Source organism: Falco biarmicus, chromosome 19 (assembly GCF_023638135.1).
Source record: "Falco biarmicus isolate bFalBia1 chromosome 19, bFalBia1.pri, whole genome shotgun sequence".
Classification (NCBI taxonomy): Eukaryota; Metazoa; Chordata; class Aves; order Falconiformes; family Falconidae; genus Falco; species Falco biarmicus.
Window position 1 is genome coordinate 3929965 of NC_079306.1, and position 9657 is coordinate 3939621.

General features: G+C 57.0%; 1 protein-coding gene across 3 annotated transcripts; it reads left to right on the forward strand.

Moving 5' to 3' along the window:
* Positions 1-1578: 1578 nt before the first annotated feature.
* LOC130141210 (signaling lymphocytic activation molecule-like) lies at positions 1579-9574 on the forward strand. Of its 3 annotated transcripts, none has more exons than XM_056321959.1 (7): positions 1579-1930; positions 4856-5182; positions 5506-5787; positions 6797-6907; positions 7547-7626; positions 8221-8388; positions 8505-9574. In XM_056321959.1, the coding sequence occupies exons 1-7, from the start codon at positions 1879-1881 to the stop codon at positions 8559-8561; spliced, it is 1077 nt and encodes a 358-aa protein (XP_056177934.1). In that variant the 5' UTR covers positions 1579-1878; the 3' UTR covers positions 8562-9574. The 3 variants fall into 3 exon arrangements, with proteins under 3 accessions (XP_056177934.1, XP_056177935.1, XP_056177933.1); XM_056321960.1 differs by lacking the exon at positions 1579-1930 and adding an exon at positions 3578-4768; XM_056321958.1 differs by lacking the exon at positions 1579-1930 and having other exon boundaries at positions 3578-5182.
* The last annotated feature ends 83 nt before the right edge of the window (positions 9575-9657 follow it).

Genomic DNA, 9657 nt, shown 5'->3' on the forward strand with positions numbered 1-9657 from the left:
TGAGAAAATCCAGGATGACCGCTGAGCATCAGCGTATAACCTCCTGCGAGGAACAAACACGGAGCTTGGTGCCATACCTCAGGCACCTTTCCAGCCAGGAGACTTCAGCCTGAGCTGATAGGGACAGTAAAAGGCTTTAGGATTGTTCTGTTTGGTTAAAGGAGGATTTTTGTGCCCCCAAGTGCTTCTTGGAGGGATTTTTTCTTGATGGTTTTGCATGTTGAACTATTTTCTGTGTTTCTCCTGGTGGGTGTCAGCCCAGCGTGGTAGCGCCCCGTGGGTGCTATCAGGCTTTTATGCCTTTCCTGGACCAGTTTGTGGTCAATGGTCTTCTCTGTGCCCTCCCTGGGGCCAAGCCGGTGGGGCCCGTCCACCGGAGACCTCCTTCCAGCAGGATTTGTGCCGGGGCAGCTTGTTCATCTGCAAAATACCCCAAGGTGATCACAACTCCATCCCTGGCCAAGTCCTCCACCCAGGAGCCGGCTGCCGCTGGTGGGAACCGCCATGTTTCAGCCCAAAGCTCCTTGTGTGCGTGCATGGGGTGAGAAAAGGATTCCTCGTGCTGCCCTTCCTCGTCCTTTTTTTCTTTTTTTCCCCCTCTGCTGAGCTGTTGCACAAACTGCTGGTTATTGGGAAATGGTTTGGTGGGTTGGTTTTTTTTTTCTCAGCCTGTTGCTTTCGGAGCAGAAAGGAGCAGCCTGGCAGGATGCTGGGGTGGTTGAGTGTGGTTTTAGGCAACAAAACTCGCAGAGGTCTTGGAGTCTGGCTCCACTGAAAAGTGGTGGGATTTAAGTTAACCCTTCCAGCACTCACAGTCGGTTTAAAACAGCGGAGGAATTCCTGCTTCGCGCCGTCGCCTCCGCTCTTCTCCGAAAACCAGAAAAAGCAACGAGAATGTGAAGAAAGCGATAGGAAAAAACCCTTCCTCCATTTTCAAGCTGTGCGGGCTGAGCATCCCCTGGAGGTGAATAATTCATTCCACTAAAAACACAAAAACAACCAAGCTTTTCTCACCCCTTCCCAGCAGCGGAACAAGTGAGTGGCGTTTTCCCCATCCTCCCCATCCCTGGCTCTCCACTGAGCACAGGAAGCTGTGGTCCCTGCTCCATCCCCACCAGGGGGGGGACCTCCATGGCAGGGGGGGGGACCATCCCCATCCCTGAGCACTTGCGGTGGGGCTGGCCTCGAAGAGGAGCAAACTGAAGTCCAGGCTCAAATCCCTTGAGTCTTCAGCTTGGGAACAAGGGGTGGGTTTTTCCTCAGTCGGTTTTTAAAGACCACCCATACTCCTCCTCGTTGTAACTCCTGTGCAGGCCAAAGCAGGGATATGGATTAATGCTGGAATATTTGAGGCTTTCCTGCAGCAGTGGGCATCGCGGCTGCAAAGGCTGGTGCACGCCGGCTCTCAGGGTGGGCTTTGTGCTGGGTCCCAGCCCCGTGGCATGCGGATGGAGAAGCAGCTGGGATGATGCCACACCACCCGCCTCCACCCCTGTGGTGGTAGCAGGGTTTGAAGGCTCTGTACAGCCCCGGGAAGCTGTTACTGTATGTGAAATTATCTTTTTTGCTGGTTGTTTCCTCTTCTTTTGGGGTCAGGTTAAAGACTGCAGGATGATGCAGCTCTGGTACAAACTAGAAAATGATGCTCCGTTTCCTTCTGCAGGTCTCTTGGGGTGTCTCCAGCAGAGCATTCAGCAGCACAACTCAGTGCTTTGAATACTTTCCACTCAAGAGAAAAGAAAAAAAAAAAAAAAAAGAGTAATTCAGCCAAAAACAGGAAACACATGGCCGGGGGCAGGTCTCTGATTTGAGTACACCTGTTCTTATAATGAGCCCAGCAACAATTAACTCCACTGCAGACGACTGGTGAACAGAGACATGGGCTGCAGCGTGTGTCTCTGGCTGCTGATCTCTCTCGGCCGTGTTTGGGGTATGTATGTTTTCCTCTCCGTGAAATACCTCGGTTCGGATTGTTTTGGAATTTTTGTCAGATATTAAGACCTTTAGAAATCGCGAGCTGTGTGCCGGGTGGACGGGCAGATCTAGTATAAATATTCATATAGAAGATAAATGGCTTGCAACTCCAAGCTGGATGCGTGGTGCATCCCTAATACGCTCCTACTAGTCAGGCTGAGGGAGGAGAGAATAAAAGATGATGAATGAACAAAGACGGTGATGGAGAAAGTGTAGCTGCAGTAGTGAAGCACTCTACCGTGTGTTTTAATGGGGTATTCATAACGCCGAGCAAATAATTTAGTACCAGATGTGAACTGGGGTACTTGAGATGAAGGACCTTGGTGGATTGTCTCGCTCCGTGATACTGAGTGTCTCGGATCAAGAGGTGCCAGTGGGCTGGGAGATGGTACCCGAGCAGTAAAGTGTGTTTAAGGTGAGTGGAAAGGGAGTGGCAGTGGGGCAGTGCCTGTTTTCTGGGTGCCAGGAGAGTCCTGGCCAGCTGTGGGTGATCTCCTGGGGAGGATGTCCTGGATGAGTCTAAATCCTCTGCCCAGAGCAGCTGGTCAGGGAATGAGGAGCACCTGGATTCCCCAGGGCTCCTTGCCTCCCAGCCCATTGATGGTTATGGGAGGATGCTGCAAAATCGGGTTTGGTGGCACTGAGCCCCTGCAAGAGCACTGGGGTGAGTCAGGACGCCCCAGCAGAGCAAAGGGACCTCTGCCTAATCCTGACCCCCTTCTCAGTGCCAGCTTGATGGCTGTTCTTCCCTGGGGACACTGTGTGTGTCCCCACGGCCCCATAACCCCTCTGCCACTGCATCTGTGGAGCTGCTGGGTGTAAAACAAAGGGCTTGGCCAGGAAACCAGAGCCCTTGCTGCGCTGGGGTTTCTCCTCGGCTCTGCTGGCTCGCAGTTACTCGAATACCTGCCTTTAAACCCCCGCCGGGCTTTTCTGCCTGGCCAGCACACCAAAAGTCCCACGGGCCCAATACCTGATGTGGGGCTGCTCTGGATCTAATGCTGTTCCAACACGGATCGCTTGCCTCCCTCCAGCTGAGCTTCGGCACTGACACTTTCCGTCCCCTTTACATCCCTCCTCCCGCAGCCTTGCTCCCGCTGACCTGTCTTCCCAGCAAAGGAGATGCTGTTTGCCAGAGCGGAGGGTTTTTCTCATGTGATGTAAAAAGGGCTTTTCCATTTGGTGATTAATGAGGAGCCTGACCGCTGCATCAAAAATACACGTTGCTGAGAAAATACAGCATCCGTCTGAGTGCTGGGCTTTACAGTAAATGTATTGGCGAAAAAATGGGTGATGGACTGGGTCAGCTGGACTGTGGAGTTTCTGTGGGGTGACAGTCGTGTCCGCATGGCTGCTTTGGTGGTGGGGAGATGCAGTTCACGGGGAGAGCTCAGAAACTGCTGTGTTTTGTGCCACTGAGGGGGAAAAACTAAGCCATGGCACTCGAGGTGGTGGTGGGGAGAGGTCTGTGGTTTTTACTGGAACTGTATGTTGCTGCAGGAGAGGCGGCTACTGGGCTTACCTGGGCCTCCCCCGACTTATTTTTCTGGGGTAGGTGTCGTGTCCCCCCTGCCCCCCCCCCCCCCCCCCCCCCCCGTTTTCTTTTTCTCTCTGGGGCAAAGCCTCACCCTGCTGGAAAGAAGTTGGTAGAAAACATGGGGGTGATGCCGGGGGGGGGGCCCTTCCATGCTCCCACTGTCGATGGCTGGCAGCAGCGCTGAGCTGGCACCTCTCCCCACGCTGTTTCCTACAAAAACAAACTTGTTTGCCCAGTGATGAGGGCAAACATGAATCATTGCCTTACAGCAAAAGACAGGAAAGGGTCTGGGGGAGAAGACGCCCCCATGTGCTCTCCAGGAAATCCAGGTGGTTGAGATGCTTTGGGACGTGTGGGAGATACCTGCACCTCTCTTCTGAAGAGCACTTTTCCTTGGCCACCAAGATGCACACCTGGGACCACGTTGACCAGTAGGACAACCTGGGATTTACTCCCGAGCCCAGTTCCAGGGGGCTGCAATTCCTACAAAGTCCCACTGAAGGTCTCTGGAGCTGAGGCGCTCGCGGGAGGTGGATGCCCTGACGTGCACCAAGCTGCAGGCTTTGGCCAAGAGCCACCGTACATCGCTCCCCTCTGGACTGCTCTGGTGTCACCGGGACTTCTCCAGGCTGGTCCTACCACTGCCAGCACCCTTCTCCCAGGACCAGCATCACCACCAGACCTGGACCACAAGTGCCTTCCCCTGCTGGAAGTAGCCCTGCTCCATGGGGTGATGTTTCACCATGCTGGCTGGCTGTGCCAACAGAAAACCCAGAATCTCAAATCAGGATTTGGCCATCATGCACAGCAGCGCCCGACATGGGGGAATGCTGAGGCTGATGCAAACAAACTCTCTTGCTTTGCTCTGGGAAGGCAGGAGTGGGGAGGAAGAGCAAAGGAAGGCAACGCTCCTCCTCTGGCTGCTGAGCTGAGTTCTTGACTCGCATCCTTGGGGGTCCAGGATGTGGGGCTGAGGGCTGGGGGTCGCTCTGTTGGTTCTGGGGGTGGTCCTGTGGCTTGAGAATGGGGCAGAGCTCACGCTGAGCCCTGCTGTGTAGTGTGTGTTCCCCCCTGCCAGCAATCGCTGGCACAGGATGTGGTGGATAACCCCGAGCGTGAAAATGCAGATAGATAAATCAGTTGAAAATTGAACAGATTATCTCGTACAACCCAAGCTGCCTCCAGTCTGCGGATTACCAGGGTTGGTCTGATGCTGTCACCGGCTTCTGCAGCCCTGTGGGCATCTGCCTTCCTCTGGTAGAGCAGGGATGGGGAGGGGGATGGTCGCTCTGAGCCCCCCCCCATGCCTCCCTGCCTGCCTCAGCCCTTCTCTCCGCTCTCTAGGCATGGGCCATGGGGCGAGGGAGATGGTGCTGGGCACCTTGGGGAAGGCGACGACATTGCAGATCCCCCCCGACCTCCAGGACCTCACCCTGCGTTTTGGAGAGGCTGTCTGGAAGCGGGACACGGAGGACCCGCAGAGGAAACTCGTCCTGCTCAAGTACTTGGATGGCAACTACACCAACTACATGCAGGGACGAGCTCTCTTCCACAGACTGAACTTTTCCCTGGAGATCCTGAACACCAGCCGGCAGGACGGGCAGCTCTACGAGTACATTGTCAGCAAGGGGCCGGAGGAGAAAGTCTGGCAGATACAGCTGGAGGTGTATGGTGAGACACGCTGCTTCGGGAGGACCCTGTTGGATGCTGGGAGCAGGTCTGGGAGGTGGGTGGAGGATGGCCACTCTGGTGTCAGGATGCTGAAGTGAGTCCAGGACCCCCTTGCAGCCCTGTATGGGTACCCCAAGGAGCCTTCGGGTGTGAAGCCCGTGCCCCTTTCTAATGCTGTTTGCAGTGAGTCTGGGGCCAGACTGGTTCCTCTCCATCTTCCGGGGATTTAGGAGATGCCAGCAGGACTTCCCAGGCAGTGGCCAAGGCAACGTTCTCATCCTTCTCCAGACACAAACCTTTGTCCCCTCCCTCCCTCTCCCCAGAGCCAGTGTCTGATCCCAGCATCCAGATCCTCAGCCAGGTACCGGCTAACGGCAGCTGCACCATCACCCTCAACTGCACGGCGGCGCGAGGGGACAGCATCTCCTACAGCTGGGGCAGCCAGGACAGCAGCATCTCGCAGCTCTGCTCCCACAACGGCAGCCTCCTGCACCTCTCCTACCCGCTGCAGAACACAAGCATCCCCTGCACCTGCACGGCCAGCAACCCCATCAGCACCCGGGTCATCGTCTTCAACTCCTCCAAGTGCAGCTATGAGCAAGGAGGTAAGTCCCCAGTTGCTGACCTGGCTCCCTCCAGCCTCCCGGTCCTGCTCTTACTGGGCAGGGGGAATTTCATGCTGCTTTTGGCAGCCCCAAAGGAGCCTTTTGGCAAGAAAAGTGGCCACTGCGTCACCTGCCCAGCCCTTTCTGTAAATGCTGGCTGCCTGCCTGCCTCCACCGCCGGCTCGGTCATCCCGCTTGCCCGCACCGCTGCTCAGGGCTCGTTTTAAATGCATGAGACTAATCTGCTGGGTGGTTTGGGGGTGTTAAAAACCCAGGGACAACTTCCCCTTCGGGCTAAAAGTCACACTCTTTCTCACCGGGATTTTTTAGCACACCTCGTGACCTGGGGGGACTTTTGCTGGGGCTGGGCAGCGTGGTGGCTGCCCCTTTCCCTGGGGACCCGCGGATGAAGTCACCCCTCTGCTGGGGCTCTCACAGTGACTTGTGCTGGGAAAAGATCCCTCTGGGGAAAACGGTTGGGACTCTGGCTTAGGAAAAGGGAGATGCTGAAATGAGATGCTCCAAGGGGGTTTTGGGCTTGTTTCTCACCCCCTTGCACTGGGGGACAACCCCTGCAAGGTGTCACTGTCTGTGGGGTGGGAGCAGGGCCAACCCAGGAGCTTCCTGGGGGTGGGAACCTGGCTGGAGCTGCGGAGCTCTGTCCCAGGGCGCTCTCCCAGTGTACCTGCTGTGCAAGGGCATTTTACAGGGGGGCTGCCTCCCCGCAGGCCCCCATAAAGCCACCGGAGACGTTTTTAGGGCTTTATCTGGCCCTGATCTGGCCCCCAGCAGGTTTTTCGCTGACTGTTGTGGTCTGGAGGAGGTTAGCGAGAGCTCCATTCTAAAGAAGCATTTCCTGCCCCCTTGTTTCCTGTTCTATTCAAATCATCAGCCCAAACGAGGTGATGAGCAGGGGAAAGATTTTAGCAGCCCACTCTGCTCAGCTCTGGGTGACCTCGAAGCCCAGGGCCGGTGGCTGACCCCCTCCCCTCTTTGCCCCCCATCTCAGGCAGTGCCGGGCTGAGGAGGGAGCATCTGGTGCTGCTGGTGGTGTTGCCCATCGCTGCAGTGATCGTGCTCATCGGTGCCTTCGTGGCCACCCATTTGGCCATGCCCATGGGTGAGTGCTGCGAGGGAGGGTGCTGGGCTGGTTGGTGGTCCTCAGCTGGGGTGGGCCTTGTCGGGGGGAGAAGTTGCCCCCAACCATCCCGGTGAACAGACCCAGGGGCTGGGCGGGCACCTCGTCTACAGAGTACCCTTGCCCTTGGGAAAGTGTTAAATGTGTTTCTTTTGAAGCAGAGAGCCAAAGGCAGGAAGGAAACCAGCTTAAAAAAAAAAAAAAAAAAAAAGAAAAAAAAGAAAAAAAGAAACGTACCAGCACGTGATCTCCAATGCTTTACCCATATGATGGGCTCTTGAGATCATACTGCAGTCTCAAGGGGAATGGAACGATCTCAGCCCAGATTAGAGCAAGCACCATCTCTCTGAGCGCCTCATCCAGGCTGTGCCCTCCCTTCCCGTTCCCTGTCTAGTGACAAATTTGCAAAACTGACCCTGTGGTGCCCAGAAATCCTCTGACCGCGGCCAGGCAGCTGCAACGATAGGGATGCAGCAGGGTCCAGCCAGGGAGCACCGTGCTGGGAAGGGATCCAGCATGGGCTCACCTCACCGTGCCTCGGCTGTGGCTGGCAAAGCACCGGGATCCCTCCCCAGGTCCCTGCTCCCCTCCCAGCTCGGTGACTTGTTTATCCCTTCGCAGCTGGCCGGGAGCAGGAGCAGTCGCCGCTCGCCGAGAACAATGCGGTGCACACCATCTACTCCCAAGTGCAGCGGGTGCAGGTGAGCCATGACCAGCACGACCCCAGACAGCCTCGGTGCACAGGGGAAAAATGCTCCTTTAGCCCTGGAAATGCTACAGGACCCCAAGCACTGCAGCCAGCAGGGAGGGTGGGCACGATGCTGCCAGGGTTTCTTGGGTGGGCAGGGGTCTCTGACTGCAGCATCCTGACCTCAGGAGGCAGCACCCAAAGCTCTGGGTGGTTGCTGGGTGCCTCCTCGCTGGTCTGCAGCACGCTCAGTGATGGGCTTTGGCCACTGGGTATCAACTCGTCCCTGTGACTGGCGAAGGAGTGGGTGAAATTGTGGTTGGGGGGGACTGGGGTGGCCGTGGGCTCACTGGGGTCACCCATCCCTGTTGTTGCTGGGGTCAGCCTGGTCGCTGTTAATTTGGGAATCACTGGCAATGCGGTGGCTTCCCCAACCCCCAGCATCCCAGAGTGGCTTTGGGGACAGACTGTGTGGTGTGGCCCCCCCCCCGGCCAAATCCTGCTCAATGCGAACTGGGGAAGAATCGGTGGGTGCCTGTAGGGTGGAGGGAGGGAAGGCCCCCCCAGCAAGCTGCCTGCCGCTGCTCATCCTTCGCCCTCCATGCAGAAGCAGAAATGCCCCGCTGCCGCCGAGCACCCCTCCTGCACCACCATCTATGCTGCAGCCACTGGCCTGCCCCCAGACATGGCCCTGGCCCCCGGCACAGCCCCCCATGCCCCACGCAGCCCCCTGACACAGCCGCCTGCCCCGCAGGGCCATGCACCCCTCTCACAGGTAAGGGTGCCTGCCCTCCCCAGTCCTCACCCTGTCTGGGCATCGCTGTGGGATGACCCACAGCCCCCCCAGCTCAGGCACCTCGCCGACCCCTCTGCTTCCCCACTCTTTTGCAGAGCCCCGACAAGGAGCCCATGACTGTTTATGCCAGCGTGATGATGCCCATGGCCTGAACTTCTCCCGGCAGCAGGCAGCAGCCCAGCCTCTGCTCACTGGCCACCGACATCCCCATTCCCAGCTGGAGGAAACCCTGCTCATCACTTGGGAATTGGGGCAAACCCCTCCGGCATGTGCCAACCCGTACCGAATTGAGCTGGGGCTGTGACAACAGCCACGGAGGTGAGGGATGGAGGAGGAAAGCAGGGCTGAAGGAAGGCATGAAATCTCACCAGGTCACAGCTCAGGGCAGCCAGCAAGATGCTGAAGCACCGGGAGAAGGTCGAGGGGCTCTGGGTACGACCCTGCAGCCGGGCATGAGCGAGAGAGAGAGAACTGGCACCTCGGAGGGAAAGAGTTGGTGCAGCAGCACTGGGAAGTGTGGCTGGAGTAGGTCTGGACCCCAACCCCATCCCTGCCCCGTGGGTTTTCACCCCACAGCCTCATCCCGTGGCCCCAGATTCACTAGAGGGAGCCCCCAGCTCATGGCAGCTGGTGACACCGATGACGCATGGGGACGTGGCTTCAATGTAGCAGTGGGAAAAATAAGAAGCATTTTTTTTTGTTTGTTTTTTTCAACCTCTGCTCCACAACCGGTTATGAAACTCGGTTCAAAGACAGTTTTGCAATCCCCTCGGGGCTGAGCCCTGCCCTGCGCCGGGGGCACCGGCAACCCGCGCCTGGGGAAGCAGCCGTGTCCCACCGCACTTTTCCATCCCCATCCTTTTCCACCGATGACTACAGGAACAGGGGAGGTTCTTCCAGGTGGACTATTTAAAGCTGAATTTCTGGCTGAGAGGGGGAGGCAGCCCCTGCCCGCAGCAGCTCCTGACTTCCCTGCAGAAATACCCAGCAAGGGGGATGCTGGAGGTGGCCTGGATAAGGGACTAGGGCTGCAAAAAACTTTCAACCCCCTCCCCATCCTAGTCTGAGCCATTTTATAACCCCAGCATAACTCAGCTCATGCAGCAGGTCTGATCTCACGTGCTGCTGTGAAGGAAAAGGAAAATAAATTTACAGTAGAGCCTTTTGGAAAGGTTTGCTTCAGGATTGTGTCAGGGGCTGGATTAGGCTTTGCTGGGGGCGGGAAGAAATTGGTGTTTTGGACCTTTC

Coding starts and splice junctions, on each gene's coding strand:
- LOC130141210 (XM_056321958.1), top strand. CDS start 4,780: ATGGGGAGGGGGATGGTCGCTCTGAGCCCCCCCCCATGCCTCCCTGCC. Junction 5,183..5,505: donor GATACAGCTGGAGGTGTATG/GTGAGACACGCT, acceptor CCCTCTCCCCAG/AGCCAGTGTCTGATCCCAGC. Junction 5,788..6,796: donor GTGCAGCTATGAGCAAGGAG/GTAAGTCCCCAG, acceptor CCCCCATCTCAG/GCAGTGCCGGGCTGAGGAGG.